General features: G+C 36.3%; 8 protein-coding genes across 8 annotated transcripts; 2 read left to right on the top strand and 6 right to left on the bottom strand.

Annotated features, from left to right (window-relative positions):
* Positions 1–1,281: 1,281 nt before the first annotated feature.
* Positions 1,282–2,397, bottom strand: MIG2 (Mig2p; the record flags this gene model as incomplete). The annotated part of the gene is made up of 1 exon (XM_071053575.1): positions 1,282–2,397. The coding sequence occupies one exon, from the start codon at positions 2,395–2,397 to the stop codon at positions 1,282–1,284; it is 1,116 nt and encodes a 371-aa protein (XP_070910983.1).
* A 3,516-nt stretch (positions 2,398–5,913) lies between these two features.
* On the bottom strand, positions 5,914–6,579 carry YPT32 (Rab family GTPase YPT32; the record flags this gene model as incomplete). Its single annotated transcript, XM_071053576.1, has 1 exon — positions 5,914–6,579. One exon carries the CDS (start codon positions 6,577–6,579, stop codon positions 5,914–5,916), a length of 666 nt encoding a protein of 221 aa, XP_070910984.1.
* Positions 6,580–7,026: 447 nt separating this feature from the next.
* NCS6 (Ncs6p) lies at positions 7,027–8,109 on the bottom strand (the record flags this gene model as incomplete). The annotated part of the gene is made up of 1 exon (XM_071053577.1): positions 7,027–8,109. The coding sequence occupies one exon, from the start codon at positions 8,107–8,109 to the stop codon at positions 7,027–7,029; it is 1,083 nt and encodes a 360-aa protein (XP_070910985.1).
* Positions 8,110–8,528: 419 nt separating this feature from the next.
* On the bottom strand, positions 8,529–9,554 carry VAM7 (Vam7p; the record flags this gene model as incomplete). Its single annotated transcript, XM_071053578.1, has 1 exon — positions 8,529–9,554. The coding sequence occupies one exon, from the start codon at positions 9,552–9,554 to the stop codon at positions 8,529–8,531; it is 1,026 nt and encodes a 341-aa protein (XP_070910986.1).
* Positions 9,555–9,940: 386 nt separating this feature from the next.
* Positions 9,941–11,149, top strand: SKI8 (SKI complex subunit WD repeat protein SKI8; the record flags this gene model as incomplete). The annotated part of the gene is made up of 1 exon (XM_071053579.1): positions 9,941–11,149. The coding sequence occupies one exon, from the start codon at positions 9,941–9,943 to the stop codon at positions 11,147–11,149; it is 1,209 nt and encodes a 402-aa protein (XP_070910987.1).
* Positions 11,150–11,986: 837 nt separating this feature from the next.
* CLG1 (Clg1p) lies at positions 11,987–13,468 on the bottom strand (the record flags this gene model as incomplete). The annotated part of the gene is made up of 1 exon (XM_071053580.1): positions 11,987–13,468. The coding sequence occupies one exon, from the start codon at positions 13,466–13,468 to the stop codon at positions 11,987–11,989; it is 1,482 nt and encodes a 493-aa protein (XP_070910988.1).
* Positions 13,469–13,904: 436 nt separating this feature from the next.
* Positions 13,905–14,063, top strand: RNJ42_03417 (uncharacterized protein; the record flags this gene model as incomplete). Its single annotated transcript, XM_071053581.1, has 1 exon — positions 13,905–14,063. The coding sequence occupies one exon, from the start codon at positions 13,905–13,907 to the stop codon at positions 14,061–14,063; it is 159 nt and encodes a 52-aa protein (XP_070910989.1).
* Positions 14,064–14,735: 672 nt separating this feature from the next.
* On the bottom strand, positions 14,736–17,153 carry KIP3 (tubulin-dependent ATPase KIP3; the record flags this gene model as incomplete). Its single annotated transcript, XM_071053582.1, has 1 exon — positions 14,736–17,153. One exon carries the CDS (start codon positions 17,151–17,153, stop codon positions 14,736–14,738), a length of 2,418 nt encoding a protein of 805 aa, XP_070910990.1.
* Positions 17,154–17,434: the final 281 nt, after the last annotated feature.

The following is a 17,434-nucleotide window of genomic DNA, read 5'->3' on the forward strand; positions in this document are numbered from 1 at the left end:
TATTAGTAATACTTTTACTATTACGTCCCTTTTATTTTAATAGATATTGGTGTCTTGTTATCTCTCTTTTACTTGTTACTCTTAAGTTCAGATATCTATACTATATATATATGTATTTTATTAGTATTATTATTTGGCCATAATGCAAACGTTGCAGCCTTGTCCAAAGAATAGCCGTAAATCATTGACCATAGAGAAAACTCAATCTCCATCCATCAGTCTATCAAGTTGCAACCTTCCCCTTCGTCCCCTTCTCCCCTTCTCCTCCACTCCACATTTCGATTTTCATTTTTACTTCATTCTCTATCTCCCCCCTCCCCACATTCATTTTTCACTTGACTCGACAGGGCGTTTGGCTAAAGTTACCTCATCCAAATCCCACTTTTTCCATCGAATGAAGCTAAAAGGGACTCATCTTGCATTAAACCCCATGCAGGGAATGTCTTTCGTTGTACGGCTCCTTTGGTGCAGCGACCACATTTTTTTAACTAAGAACCCGTTTTTCCGCCTTCTCCGAAGAACCGCAGCTTCTTTAGGACAAAATTACACACACCCCTAATCCCCTCTCCTCATACGGCGGTTCATGTCTATATATTGGTTACCCTTATTTTACCCTGTGTTTACCCGGAGTTGATGATAATAATGATTTACGGTGCAGATCATGCGGAATAATTGTTATATTTACGGAAAAAATAAATATAAATAATGAAAAAAAAAAAAAGGGATCGACGGCTGATAGTTTTTCCGAGATTTAATATTTTTATATTTTTAAATTAACTATGGTAACATAAAATCTCGGAAAAATTATTCTCTTCTTTTTTTTTTTTCGAGGGGCGGGGAGGGGAAGGAAAATTGAAAAGTTTTTCCGATGGGTGGAGGAATTTATTTTCTATCGTGGTTTATGTCAGCTTAAAATATGTGGGGATGATAGAGAATTTTTTTTTGTTTTTTGTTGAGTGTTCTGTTCTAGTCTAGGCTCTTGCATTTTGAATTTTGAAATTAGTAATAATACAATTAATGTTTATATAATTCTATATGGGAAAAAAAATAATTATGAAGCTGAAATTTAGTGCATAGCAGAAAAATAAATAAGAGAAAGGACTCAAAGGGGGAGAAAGGAAAAAACGATAGGTATAATAAAGTAAAATAAAATAAAAAAAATAAAAAAAAAAGCAATGAATAGTTAAGTTGTGTGTAGCTGGGAAATAAAGAACAAAATAAAATAAAAATAAAATAAAATAAATTATTTTATTTTATTTTCTTGGACAATGAAAATAATGTTTACGGTTTGAAGTCATTTATTTCCTTTAGTATGTTGCTCAATGGCGGCAGCTTGACTTGGTCTCTTGGGGATGTACAATCGTCGTCTTTTTCGTCGTCTGTTCTTTGTATTTCGTTTGCATCCAAGTATTGTGTAGTCCTTGTAGCAGATTCCTTATTTAATAAAGCAACTAACGATGCAGAGCTGTTAGATGTAGCTAAGGGACGGAGTTCGTGTGGAGATGTGGATAACAGTGATGGCTTTTCGGCCTTTGTAATACGGGCAGTAGATTTTGATGTCTTTTGTTGTAGTGACTGTAAGACATTGTTATATGTACTAGTAGTGGAGGCAGCCACGGAAGCAGGAACATTGTTGTTTGTGTTGATGGCAGTATTGTTGGCATATTGCTGAGACTGTTTGCCCATATATGTACCCGGGTTCAAGAAAACATCGCTGTAATTCGATGGAGAAGTTGATAGTGATCCAGCACCTGAACTACTTCCACCAAAGCTAGAAAACATCGATGAGTTGTTAGACATATCGCTGAGAGCCAAAGAACTGGCTGATGTGCTGATTTCTTGGACTGGGGAAATCGAGGCAGCTGTTAGTGGTGCCTGATTGTAAAGATTACCAACACTCAACTGCTGCTGAGCAATTGCAACTAAAGGTGACGTGCCAGAAGCATGATTGTACTGTATTGGAATTGGGCCATGCGGCAGGGGAGCAGCAATTGGTATAGCACTGGTTTGTGAACGACCAACTGTTGCGGCAACGATAGGGATACCATTATGTCCTCCGACAGTTGTATAGTTCACTGGATATTCGGTAGTAACGAACTCAGGAATATTGTTAATGCTGATAGCATACATTTCGTCAGGTCTTCCCTTTCCTTTTGTTTTCTTCTTTTGAGACATCCCACTATGGGTTCTATTGTGTCTCTTTAGTTCATCACTTCTACTGAAGCTTTTACCACAACCTGGAAATGAACAATGGTGAGGTTTCTCACCAGTGTGTGTCCTCATATGTCTCTTCTTGTGCTCCAAACGATGAAATCCTCTAGAACAAGTCTCACACTTGAAAGGTCTTTCCTCATTATCCGTGGGGAAATTAACTTGCCTCTTAGACATGGTAATCATGTGATATTTCAGTAGAGTAATTTGTATTTTAGCTTTTCTTTTAGTAAAGTATAGCAATATTATTAAAGTTTACCTGGGTTGACAGAGTGTCAAGCAATCCGTATTTCTTTTATTAGAAGAAGCGGATATAAAAAGGTTTTATTGCTGATAATTAACCAAGATAAGAAGTATATCTCAATTTTATCAAAAAAAAAATAGGCAGAAAAGCGTTGTTTATTATTTTAGAAAAGGTAATATCCTATTCAAAAATTAATAAAGTATTATTTTAGAGTGTCTTTTAATGTGTTTAATAAAAAAATGTGAAGAAAAGTAGGCTTCGTCACTAATTGTATGGTTTAATATCTCAATATCACAAAATTATCTAACGGTTGATACTCCAGAAAAAATGAAACACTTACCTCTGTTCATTTCACCTTCTTATATATTATTTTGATAAGAGTTCGATAGAATAAATAAGATAAAGAAAGGATCATGCCTACGGCAATACAAACTGTGGGTCCGGAACACATTGACTGATTTCGTAAGATCCAGCGGAGCACTATTAACAATGCATTTAAAAAATATTCAATTTACTTAACCCTCCTCCATCTTAGGTGGGAGGAGGAGAGAAAAAGAAAGAAACATGTACGAGAAAAGATATTGTGGGACATTGTTATCAGACACCTGTCATGACATGGAGGGGTAATCAAAATAGCGCAGAAAATAAGGTAGAGCAAATAAATAACGAGAAGTGCGATTGTACAAAATTACGTAGGAGCCCCTGGAGTAAAATCTTTTATTTCATTATTCTTTTTTACCATCTCCCACAAGTGCTTCGGAAAAACTTTTTTCCGGTCAGTCAGAGAGACCCCTCAGTAAAAGTCGTGGGGGAATTTCTGGGGATTTCCCCAGAAAACCTACCGCATGAACGAAGTCTCTTTTTTTTTTTATCTCTCAAATTCTTTCTTTTTGTCAGTATTCAATCAGAACCGTCTCCACGGTGTATTACTGTGCGATACGGAATTCACCGGAAAAACTTTTGCCCCACCAAAAGTGACGTAAAATAGGTTATTAGGTAGAAGCTGCACGAGTAACAGCTCGAAAATTTTACTTTAAAAGATCTCCTGTGTTTAAGGATGTACGCAATAATTGGAGTGTATTGAACCTTTTTTAAAGCAGCCAGGAGGTTATCCCTTTTTAAGAGGCATAGAAGATATGGGAAAAAACAGATACTACAATCTGTTACGGGGTTATTTTTTCGTGGACACCACCCACTCTTGTGTTATCAAACGCGAATAGAAGCACCAGAATATCGTACGCTATCTATTTAATTACAATAATATTGTAACAAAAGAAATATATTTTCTTTTAATTTTTTTAAGGAGAGCTTAAGCATTGAAATCGAGAGAAAAAAATAACTAAATAAGAAAAAAAAGAAAATTTATTCTGTAGGAAAGAACGCAATTTGGAAACCTTGATACTACGAGGTTTTCCGCTAACAACTTAACTAATATTTAGTAAGAACATAGGAAAAAATTATGGGTGCATGTCCATTGTGCACCATTGTTCTATATTCCAACTAAATTTCGAAGTATATACCGATCAGTGTTAGTATTGCTTATAGCAATAACTTGATATTGACTATATTTATTGAATAGTGATTTTTTTTTCATTCATATTTTCAAGGTAGAAAATTATGAAATAAAATACAACAAAAAGCAAATTCAATATTATGTATATTGTATTCTATAAATTTATCTTTAAGATTAATTGGTAAGGTAGCATTGATGTATGTATTATGAAATGTTTAACAAATACTGCATAAATGGGAAAATAAAGCGTAAGCTATTAATGGTTCTTTGGTTTCTCTGAGTTTTTATTTGTTAGTGTTCCTGTGGGTGAGGAAAATCATAGATTCTTAAAAAGATCGATGAGCCTTCCGTGAATTCAGTGAATCCAGATAAACAACCTACTAAACAGTTAAAAAAAGTATATTCCATTATGTCCGTTATGGATAAAAATAGATTTCCGGTCGGTAGACATTAGCATATTTTTGGATACCCACATGGTGTTATTAAAATTAAATGTTGCCTCCGTTGCTGCTTGAGGATATAGAGGATGAAAAGAATAGAGCTATGTCTACAGAAGAAAGAAAATCAATAAAATGAGCGATACCGGACTTCATCGTATCGTCTAACGAAATATAACAGATAATAAAAAAGCAACTCTACCATATTCAATTTTCATGTACGAATGATTTGCAATATTCTCCCAGCTTCCATAACATTACAACCAAGTAAATTAACCAATGACGTAATTTAAGCTATTATTTTGCATTGTTTTTAAGGCTATATGAATAATAGGTCCAAAAAAAAGAAATTTTTTCTTTCTTTTTTGTCTTTTGTACTATGGTTTCTCTGCGGTTATTCAAAGAGGGCCATGATCTCCGTTAAAATGTAAATTTTATATCACCGAAAAAATACAAACCTTGTATCTCACATCGGAAAAACTCTCAGGAATGTCGCGGAAAGCAAATTTCTAGCTCATTCATATTTTAGATTTACGCCCATCAACGGGATGAGCCACTTCAGGGCATAACATGTACTGATAATAATGAACTTAATAAAAATAAAAGAATGGAGGGTCTTTGACGAAAATCTTGTTTCTTGTTTGTCTTGTATAATCTTGTCTTCACATTTCCAGTGCTGGTATATTTTTGTTGAACACCTATACGATCTGTTTTTAATAATGGTAGATGAAAGAAAAAAAAGGGGAGAGATATTGTCTGACTTTTCATCTGTATAACTTTGTATCTAGTCTAAAAATATTTATTATTCTCTACAATATATACTGTAGTAAAAAAAAAAAATTCTAAAAAAAAAAGACTATGAAAATCATCTCTTATTCATGTTAACATACCGGTATTATTGAAGGTCTCAATTATAGCAGCATATCGGTTCTATAGTCAAGCCAGCATTCTATTGAAAGCCTTACCTAGATAAATAAGGGTCTCTAGGTCCATTACTTACCAAAAATGTACAACATGTTCTGTAAAAGAAAAGGATAAAATAAACAAAAAAAAATGGTAACAGTTTCTGGAATATTAAAAACTGGTTAGCTGCTGTTGATTACGTTCTTAACAGCTAAACGTTGTATAATTGCGCTCTTACAATTAACATTAATAAATAGAAATACCTAACCTATTCTTATATTGCTCCTGTCGTAATTCTTATGTTAGTATTGAGCAAATTTGTAAGTCAATGAAGTTGTGTTTGGTAGAGAGAAAAAAAGAAAACAGCGTTCATAAAGTAAACAAAGAACCCAGCATTGTTAATTATAATAATCAAAATTAGCCATTTATGATAGGTAAAATATTAATACTACATCATGATAATATCTGGAGTAACCCTAAGACTTAGAAAAATAAAGTAACATCAAACCTGGCAACAACTTTCCCAACATACTGTGTCATTAATAGTTGAAATGTAATGGAACGGTTTAGGTACACAACACGATATTATTAGCGTTGTTTTTTTTTCAGCAACAACTACTAGATTTACTCTTCTTCTTCTTTTCGGATGCAATTGGAGCGAGACTTATGGTAGCACCTTGTGGGGCATTTGAAGACTTGGAGCCGTCTTTCAAATTGACTTGATGTTTGCTAACCATTTTATATATCTGCTCTATCAGTTCTCTGAAAGCTTGCTCCACATTACTGCTATTTAGAGCACTGGTTTCGGTGAAGAAAAGCTGATTTTCTGAAGCAAATCTCCGTGCTTCTTCAGTAGGTACTGCACGAAGATGTTCTAAATCAGATTTGTTACCAATCAAACCTATAGCAACATTATCATCGGCATTCTCCTTCAATTCCGTCAACCAATGGTTACAGTTTTCATAGGTATTAGATTTACTAATATCATAGACAATTAGCGCTCCAACTGCACCACGGTAATACGCAGAAGTAATAGCACGATACCTTTCTTGACCAGCCGTGTCCCATATTTGCGCCTTGATTTTCTTTTCTTCTACTTTTATCGTCCTAGTTGCAAATTCAACACCAATTGTAGATTTAGACTCTAGATTGAACTCATTCGTGGTGAATCTGGACAACAAATTAGATTTACCGACCCCTGAATCACCAATCAACACAATCTTGAATAAATAATCGTAATCGTAACCGTAATCCTCTTCTACTGTGTTCATTATTTTCTTCTTATTTGAACTATATTAAGTTTCTATTCGAAAAATAAGCACCGTATTATCTTTTATATGTCAAGTGAGATCGATAATTTTACTATATATATAGCTTACCCTAGTTTTTATTTATAGATAACCTCTTTTAAATTCAAATGAATATCGATACTTATGAGATGAAACCACTATGGTAATGGGAATATATCTTTAATTGAGCTGCCTTCAATAACATCAGTTGACAGATTAGGTATCGACCCGTTTCGTTGCTGTGTGATCTACCGTCCACTACCCCTTCGCTCGGCTTGTTTTGGTTTCGTTGGAAGGCCTTTCTATGCAATTTTTTAAATTTGCGGGGTGCGTGGTTTATGATATATCACATGGGTTACTAATGATATAACATATATGAATATCCTTCAATTAACTACTATAAATATATATATGCGTCTTTTGTTATGCTTAAAAGAACAGATGTTCCAGGGTTCTCATTACTTTCGCAGCCCCGTTTACGCTAGTATCCTTGTCAATGGTCATCTGGGCACGGTTTTTCTCAAGGCCTTGTAATAACATGCAGGCTTTACAAATCTGGTTGCTTGAGAGGTAGCCGCATCTCTCGCATCTATTACCATCTTTGTAAGCAACTTTCTGATTTGGTTGTGTTCTCTTTTTCACCTGCTTCAGCACTAGGTTTTCACCGCTTTGGATGATATCAATAATACAACTTGGTCGTACTGCTTCCAGGTTCTTCATGAGTTCTCTTGCGGTACCTCTGAATGCCTCGGGAGCATAAGTACATTCCGTAGAGAAGTAATCCAGCTTCTTATAGTGAGCATACAGAACGATTTCCTTCTGGTATGAGTACTTAAAGGGTTTTGATCTTTTAATTGGGGACCCTGCACTCTGAGTGATAATAGCAGTAGATCTTTCCAGTCTGGCTACATCTCCTCGTAGAATATTCATCAACACAGTTTCTGCCATGTCGTCTGCATTATGACCAGTAACTACGTGGTTAATCTCTAGTTTTGCAGCACCACGGTCAAGTGCTTGTCTTCTGAAGACACCACAGTAAGTACAACTGTTTCGAACTCCGGCTATCGCTACTATTTCATCCATGGTCCAGTCATATAGATCCTTGAATGAAACAATCTCCAACGGTAGCTGATATTGCTTTTGGTTTCTTTTCACTGTAGCCAGCGAATCATCTCTGTACCCAACAATACCTTCATCAATACTCAAAAGCACAATATCAATTCCGTAATCGTACCTCTCATTTAGTAGCTTCAATATGTGTGCAAGCACCGTTGAATCCTTACCACCGGAGGCACCTACTGCTACTCTTTCTCCCCTGTGGAACAGGTTGTTGGTGACGATAGTGTTATGAATTTCAGTTTCAAAAACATGGTAAAAACACTCCTTACAGATTTTCTGCAAATTTTTAGGTCTTCGTAGAACGGCCTTCCTGGCATGACATAGCTCACAAAGCTGTGATAACTTAACAACAGTCTGTTTATTAACTGGGTCCGTAGGTGGAGTATATGACATATTAGTATATTGTTTCTATTCTTTCTCTTTTTTTGGATATTTTAGTTTTGCGTTTTGAACAAATATGAAACAGATATTATAAGTTTTAATATCATAAAAGAGAATACAACAAAACCTGCCTGATTAATCATCACATATTGACAAGAGCTCATCGCAAAAAAAAAATTGACATCGTTAGCGTCCAAAATTTTTTTTCACTTACGCTAGTTTTAGTATCCGGGTAATGCTAACTGGATAGATAGAGCTCAAGTGATATCAAACACCATAACAATGGGAGATGTGGACTGAGAGAGTAATGTGGGTCATTCCTACACCGATATGCCTTTAGTTGGTCCATATGGTTGGTCTAAATTGCCTATCATTTCAAACTCGCCGAAAGAAACGTAAATGAACTGATGTTGAGTAGAATGATCTACGGTTCAGCTGTTGAAATCACGAGCTTTTCTATTTGCTTTCTTTAATTTGTTGGCAGTTCTGTCAACATCTGTTTCAAATGAGTCCAAAAGTTCGTTTTGCAGTATTAGCTCATCATTCATGTCTAATGAAATTTGTTTCTGTCTTTGAATAACCTTGTGTAATTGCGCAAGTTCTTGATCCTGATCCTTAACTATGGTCTGTTGTGCTTGTAGAAGTCCCTTATTGTTATATTTCGCGGTTTCGTCTGTTTCTCCTAATCTTCTTCTCCCTGGTAATGGCTTTACGGGTTGACTGGGTTCAGAAGCAGCATTATTTGCAAATGAACCGTATAGATTAGATGAGTCCATCTCTAAAACTAAATCGTTGAGATCTTCTTTTAAGTTTTGTAGTAATTTGGATCTGCGAATGCTCTCCTCTGATGGTAGCTCCTTCTCAGTTTTCAGGGAGCTGTCTAGCCCGTTCACTTTGAGCCGTATTTGCATAGCTCTTTTTGATCTTGCAGAGCCGCTAAGATTCTTCTTACAATCTTCAAATTCCATCTTACAATCCTGAAACATAGATATCCAGTTATCTCTATTTATTTCTTCAAAACGGTGGGATACTAAACTACTCTTTTCGGCTCCTCCTCCAGAACCGTGGCCGTGGGACACTTCCAATTGTCTTAGATCCACACCAAGAAAAGAAGAAACAAGTGGTGACCTCTTCCAACGGACATCGAACGAGTCATTTAGCAGCTCCTCCATAAACTGCGGTAGTTTTATTTTCCGCTCATCTATCACATCTTCATTAACACCATTGCTGATCCCCCACAGCAGTGCCGTTCTTGGCGGAAACTCATACGGCAAATCACCCCCGATTTGAGACTCTAGACTCTTCTTGAGCTGCCGAAACTCACTATACCGCTTATAAACTTTAACCTCCTTGACCTCCTCATTGTTATCCCAGACTGATACCACAAGACCGTACTTTGCATAGTTCCCTTTGTCTATCCGTACATCATCGACATGCACTTTGTAACGAAGCCTCATATTATACGCAATAAGCCCAAAACCCAAAACCCGAAACCTGCTCTATATATTATAGATATGTCACCGACTAACTGACTTATATATATAGAATTAGTTCTTACAAATTGGGGGTCTTGTAAGTTCATTGAGATTATTTATAGAGGGCACCTTCATCCTTTAAGGCCCTTAATGGAAAAGGCGAGAAGAACCGTTTTAGCCTTTGAATATAGAAAAGAAGGTTGTCTTGAACATAAAACCAAAGAGGATCATATTGAAGGAACCTCTAACAGAACTACTAGACGCTCTAACTCTATAATATATACAAGACGATTTAACTGATTGTAATTTAAGCTGTCTAGAATAAACTATTGATATTAAGAAAAGATAGGATTGCACGGAAGGTTCAAATGTCCAAAATATTTATTTCAACAGCCAATTGTGGGAAAGCTCATGAAGCTGATATATATGGTGTTGCTATAAGTGTACCATACACGATAACATGTTCTGGTGATGGTCATATCAAGCTATGGAAGAATAAGTTGCTAGATAACGAAACACCAAGAGACCATGTAATAAGTCAATTTGTGCATAAATCTGGTGTACATCATATAGATGTCTTTAACAGCGTTGAGAGGACAGGTAAGTTGGTATGCGTTGTGGCATGTGTCTCCTTCACTGGGGAAGTTTTCTTCTATGAAATCGATGTTGCCGAAGGCAATGATACTAAAATAAGAGCAATTGAACTCATGTCCGCCGCAGAAAAGAAGAAATCGTACTGGGCAGTGAAATGGTATACTTCGTCAGATTTCAGTGTCGCACATAAGTTTGCTGCAACTGATGTGAAAGGGAACACCTATATTTGGAATTTCTACCCTTTTGAACAAGAAGACCAAGAGGCACTTGAAGCAAATGATGAGGATTTGAAACACAAACTTCACTTAAGATACGAAGGGGCCATTCCTGTGAAGGACCCTAGTGTTGCAACGTGTGTGGACATCTCAAACAATGGTTTAATAGCTACTGGTTTTGAAAATGGATCCGTAATTGTATCGCAGCTGAACTCTTTGAAACCACTTTACAATTTTGAAGGTTTCGGTCTGCAAGGCATAGAACAGAACAGTAACACTGTTCGTTGTGTCAGATTTTCACCTACGGGATCCTTGCTTGCTGTGGCCAATGATTCCGGTTCGTTCGGATGTGTCACTATGTATGAGACGGAATTCGGTGAAAGAATCGGTAATTTTGCTATTGCAACACATAGTAGTCAGACCAGTATCGGATCTTTTGCCCATAATGGTTGGGTGTTCGGTTTATCCTTTAGCGCAAGTGGTGAATTTCTGGCAACATGTGGTTACGACAGTAAAGTTAGAGTCTGGGACGTCAAGTTGAGAGAACGAGTAAGCACCTTGAATATAACCGCCGGTGATATTGAAGCTGAGGACGAGATATTACTAGAAGATGAAAACGGTGATTCATTGAAATATCCTCCTGTGTTTGATGTAAAATTTATAAACAAAGGGATACGAGCTGGTATGGGAAGTGATGTAAATGAAGGTTTGTGCTGTGTGTGCATGGACAGAAGTGTAAGATGGTTCAGAGAGGCTGGAGGTAGCTAAATAGATGTCACATATTTTGATGTTATAAATATATTTATTCAAAACTTATTATTTTGTTTAAAAATAGGATTATAAATCTATTTAAAATGGTCATCAACATATCGTCCATGATTATCGTAATAGGGTTCACCCTGCACAGTCGCATTCTTTGTTATTAATCTTTAATAAATTTATCATTCATTGAAATTTTATGTAGATAAATAAATATTATTTCTATCTTCTTTCTTCATTAAAAAAAAAAAATAAAAAAAATAAAAAAAAAAGTATACAAAAAATAGGAATAAAAAGATCGCTCATTTAAGAGGTCTCTCTGAGAAGTGTGAGAGTTATTTATAGGTTCTCTGAAACGGGAACACATAACTCTCCTATAATAAAAAAAAAATCTATAGTTTGGATCATAGGTATATCCGTCTTATAGGTATATGTTTATAATTTTTTTTTTTTTTTAAAAAATATTATTTTGAATTTTTTTTTGTTTTTTTTTTTTGCCTTTTTATAAGGTTATGTGAAAGGTTATGGTTTATGAAAAGACTTCATCAATAATTTATAATGAAATAAAAATAAACCAAAAAAGAAAAAAAAAATGGAAATCAAAAAATTATAAGCCTGGATACTATCTTGTATCTACTTGAACATCGACCAATTATAAAAAAAAAAAAAAAAGAAAACCAAAAAGAAAAAAGAAATATGATAATAATAATCATAACAGTTAAGAGTGAAAAAATTTTTCCATAGTACTAACCATTTAGGCAAGTAAGCGGCACCATTATTTCTTATATTTATTCATAATTGCCGGTAATCTCATCTGTTTGATAACTAAAAGTGAAGCTCATTATCTTAGTAAACAGCCGAGTAAGGGTAAAAATTATTCACCTTGTTGTTGTATACTGGTTTATAGTAGCCATTGTTAATCATATTGTAGTTGTTGAAATCGTTATTCAGTTGGTAAGTTGGTTGAGGATTAGTCGTTGTTGGTTCCATCTTAAAATTTATATAGTTTGATTGTGGAGCTTGGGCTTGTGCCTGAAATAAGTTGTTATTGTTGTATTTGCTGTTATTGCTTTGACTTGCTCCGAAGTTGTAGAAATCATAATCAAAGCTGTTATCAGAGAACTCATCACGGCTAGAGACGTGGCCAATATCTGATAGTGGCGATACGAGAGGAATTGATGGCTGTACCAAGTTTTGTTGTAGACGTTCAATATCGCTGTTATTGTTATTGTTATTGTTGTAGCCGAAGTCTGTCTGGTTGTTAACCACCTTCCCATTTCCAGTATGATAGAAGTAGCTGTTTGGAGAGGAGTACATGGTCAAAGGAGTTTGGTAACCGTATTCATATGAGCTATTGTTCATAGACGAAGATAAGTAATTGTTCGTCGAAGTTGGTTTAGGTTGTATCTGAGGTGGTAAAGTTTGTTGTATACTTTCCTCCTGGAAAACTTCATAAGCGGCAACAAACTCTGGATAGAGGATGAATTTGTCATTATAAAGTTTCCATTCGAATACCTTCAGCCATTCTCTTTCGAATTCATTTATGATATCGATAGCCATACCAGTGGCCTGAGACCATGACTTATTTGTGAATGTTTTGTCATCGTTGAATTTATTTGCCAAGATGAAGGCAATCATCGTATTTTGATATATGACATTAATGGAGTTACCGCCAATAGAGTTAGGACCATCATTTAGTTTGCTAATATACTTGAACAAGTAATCTATAGCCAGGTATATGGTAACAGAGGGAAGCCTTGTAGCGTTTAACACCGAACTTATACCCTTATGGAACAGAGCTATGTTCTCTTCATTTTGATTTATAGTTGTGCGGAAAGCGAAAAAGGCATTCTTCATCACAAACTTCGTCATCAACTCGACATCGTAATCGAGCACATGACTCACACCACCATTCACCTGTTGTGCAGGTGGAGGAGGCACCTGTACCTGTTGCTGTATTTGCGGTATCTGTTGTTGGATCTCTGGTTGTGGCTGCATGTGAATTTGCAATTGCTGTTGCTGTTGTGGAGGAATATTATTATTATCCTGCTGTTGTAGCATGATAGGAGGAGCTGCTACCATAGGAGCTTGTTCCATAATATGTGGAAATAAATTATTGTGTACCGGAATCATATTCATATTCATGTTCATATTCATGTTCATGTTCATGTTCATATTCATGTTCATGTTCATGTTCATTGGGTTTTGAGAGTAATGACGTTGATGGGAATGACTAAATGAAGGTAACAAGTTTAGAGAATGGCTATGGTGATGATTTATCTGAGATTGCGAAAACAGGACTGGATCCTGTGAATAATTATAAGCCATATTTTTTTTTTTTTATATTTTAATTTCCTTTTCTTTCTAAAAAAAAAAATAGTTTTTTGTTTTGTTGTTGTTTTGACTTGATTAACTTAATAACTGTCAACAAGAAGTTTTGTTATCTTCTTTAATTTATTAATCCTTAAATAAAATTTGGCTTTCTTTTAAAAAAACAAAATTCACAATAAGAATCTTTTTGAGAGAGAGAGAAAAAAAATTAGTTCAGAAGTATTTTTCTTTTCTAATTATTTTGTAATTTATTATTTTTATTTTAATTCTTTTCAATATAATCAATTAATAATTATAAAAAAAAAAAAAAAAATTAAAAAAAAAAAATTATCAGGGTTTTTCTCTTTATTTTTTTAAAAAAAAAAGAGAGTTTATTGGGGGGGTTTTGGTGGGTTCAAAGTTCAACCTTCTTCTTCCTACTTCATCCTAGTAAATGATTCAAAGAAATAGTATCTTATATATATGCTTAAATCTTTTGTGTTTCGTTGTTATTTTCATAAGTTTTTTTTTTTCACAGAGAGAGAGAGAAAAAAAATTTTTTATTTTTTTTTTTTTTTGGGTCCAAAAAGAGAGCAAAAGAAAAAGCAATTAGTAGCTTCTTGCTTTTTTTTTTTCCTTGCTATTACTTAGCTAGTTAGCGATTTTGTGATTGTTTTTGTATCGTATTTGTTATTGTATCATGCTCATTGCCCAAAAAAATACAATCCTTACTCCTAGTCCTAATACTCAATAACAAAAATTTCTTTTTCCACTATGCAAAAGTGCTATACAGAGACATACTGTTGAAGCAGCACAAAACCAACTACGACGGGTGTGGAAGAAAGACATAACCCACAGAGATCGCTGTACACTCAGGCAAACACCATACACACAGGCATTAGCACAAATACCTATACGGTTTAGAAACCACTGCAGAAGACACAAAAGAGGCAAAAAAAAAAACCTCTTTTGTACAACTCATAAAATGATCCAGACCTTTTTGATTGATACAAAATCACGTGTACAGAACTATTAGTACAGAGCTTGAGGGGAGGTTGGAGGGTGGTCAATACAGTATATAAAAAAAAATGAAATTGGAAAATTGGGAAGGCTGTGTGATTGAAGGAGAGAGAAATGCCTGTACAAACAACAATGTAAAAAAAAAAAGAGGAGGTTTTTTTTTGTTCTAACAAAGAGGGGTAGGACGGGGGGGCAGGGATGAAGAGGGATTTAGGACGGAAGCAAAAAAAAAAAAATAAGATAAAAAAAAAAAAAAAGGGTGAGTCTATTCTTCTCTGGGGTCGTCGTTACTAGCTATTCGCTTACGGTTGCCCTCTTCTATGGGCGTAGACACTAATGTGGGCTCGGGAGCTGGAGCTGGAGCTTGAGCTGGAGCATGAGCTGGAGCTGTAGTGCTATTGGTATTGGTGGTAGTACTAGTGTCTGGTGCGGGAGTGTAACTGGATGTGGACATGTCCAGGAAGGATTTCCCGAACTCTTCAAACATTTGGTCTATGTGGACCAAGTTGTCCAGTCGGCCGTGGAGAGCTGGGTCTATGGATTTGTACTTGTACTTGTACTTGTTGTATTTGTAATTGAAGAAATGAGTGTGTAAAGGGCATTGCTCGTCGAAGAGCTTCTCGGTCATCTGGGAGGCGTGGATGAGGATATCATTGCGTAGTTGCTCCGAGACGTGGTCCAGGGCCTGTTCAAGACGGATCGGGTCCCTGTCGTGGTTCCAGTTTTCCATCTCTGCGAGCTTTAACAGGTCTACGGTCCGGACGTTCTCAATCACTACATCCAGCTCATCGTGCGAATCAAATTTGTGTTCTAGTTGCTTGATCTTTTTACGTAGTTGTTCTTTCAATTTCGCTATTTTGTCAATGGTTGATGCGTCATCGGTGGTGACGCTGATTTCACCATTTTCTTCTTGTTCTCGTACTATCACATCGGCCATTTTGTCCAGGTCAAGTATAATAAGCTGCAGAAACCTTCTTTTGCACAGTATGAGCGACTTGATAAGCTTGCAATTCCGGAATTTGGGGACCTGTGTGTATTGAAACCTAACATTATTGACGCAGTCAGTGATGGCAAGGTCGATGGCTTCTCTTGTGGCTTTGTATTTGGATAAATGGACCTGGAGCATCTTGGCCTCCCGGGCCCTCAGCTCATCGATCTCTTTCTTTTGCTCTGTAATCATCTTCAAATATGAGCCTACATGGCGATTCAAGGACTGCTGATTCCTGATCAGCTTAGTCTTGATCTCCTTCGCCCTGTTAGCGTATTTTAAAGTATTCAAAGTCTCATCATAATGAGTGCTACTAGGTGAAATACAGACTATCATTACTGTCTTGCAATTCCCTCCAAGTGAAAATTTAAGTAATCTGGTAAGCTTAGAGTCCCTATATGGAACATGGCATCTGGACCTACCATTATTACCGTTAATACATAGTGCATTGATACAATTACCTAAAGCTAGTAAGGAACGATTTATGTTAGCTCCCTCGTGTAGTCTGGCGCCTCTGTTCTTTGTGGATGCAGCTCTCTCACTGCCAGCCAGGTCGATTATTGATAAGGTACCGAAAGTTTGATGATCCTTCAATTCAACACTCCGATTGCTCTGTAAAATATGGATTTGCAATACAGCATGTGAACGAGAAGAGACCTCGTTGGCTTCTGTTGGTGAAGTTGTACGGTTGAAGTTACCCTTGATTACCAAATCCATGACATCCTGGACTGTGGTAGGGAAATGGTAGGATAGATTTGATACCGTAATTTTATTATCAGAGTCCTCGCGTATCACTAGCTTCTGAGATGCGGTTTCTGGATTCAGAAGATCTCTGATTCGCTCATTGTAGATTTCAAGAAACGACAGGGATATCTGAAAATTCTTTATATCCTTAAGATCTTCCATCTTTTGAAATAATTCCTCCATGGCTTGAAATATGATACCGGGGTTCTCGGGTGTCCCACTTACTGTATATGTTTTCCCACAACCTGTAGCTCCGTATGCAAAGACTGTGCTATTAAAACCGTCGAGCACAGAGTCGAGTAATGAACTTGTAGTGCTCTGATATACCTCTCTCTGTGTGGCTTCCTCATCAAATAGCTTATCAAAGACAAACTTGATTTCTGATCCAGCAGAATTTCCGTTATATCTTCTCTGCCTGCGAGAATGTAAGGGAGATGCCGATGCTGAACCTAGATACATTTCCTGTTGCTGATCTATTATCATCGAGGAATTTCCCATTATATTACTTGTCTTCCTTCCTCTAGTGCTGGTTCCTCTACCGTTTACCTGTTGCATATCGCTAGTGTACATCGAGTTTAGCACGCTCTCCTTGATCTTATATAATGGATTCCTGCTATTGGGATCAAATATAATCATCTTGTCATCTACACACTCCACAATCTTACGTATACCTTGAGGCCGCACAGTGCTTCCTTTGTTGATCCGCGATTTCACTCTACCACGCCTCTCGACACTACCATCACTTTGCAACACGACACTGGCATTGGCCATGGATACATCCATTTCATCACCATCAATTGTTTCGTCCTCGTCTACCCTACTCTCGTCACCAAGAATCAAATCCTCAGGACCAACCTCATCGGGCTCGAGCCGCATCACTTCTTGATCTGAAAACGGCCGTACTCTTACAGCAACCATTATAGAAGACTGCCTCGTCTCTGGCAAATCCATTTTTTCTATATCTCTCTTGATCGTGTTTAATAGCCTCTATTACTTATAAACTGTTTAACTCAAATTAATAGTAACGATTAATATAATGTTTACCAAATTCTTCAATATAGCTCTTGTATTTACTTTGTTTAGTTATTCGTGATCTCTCGCTATTTGGCGGGGGCTGGCCCAGAGGCTACAGATGGACTCGTAGAACTCCTTCCGGTAACATATTAGAAAAAATCCCGTACAGAAACCCCCGTACAGAATTAAAAAACAAAACTTTGATCAAAGCAATTTTT

This window comes from Nakaseomyces bracarensis (genome assembly GCF_045282275.1).
Source record: "Nakaseomyces bracarensis strain CBM3 chromosome Unknown Scaff11_0, whole genome shotgun sequence".
In the NCBI taxonomy this organism is placed as follows: Eukaryota; Fungi; Ascomycota; class Saccharomycetes; order Saccharomycetales; family Saccharomycetaceae; genus Nakaseomyces; species Nakaseomyces bracarensis.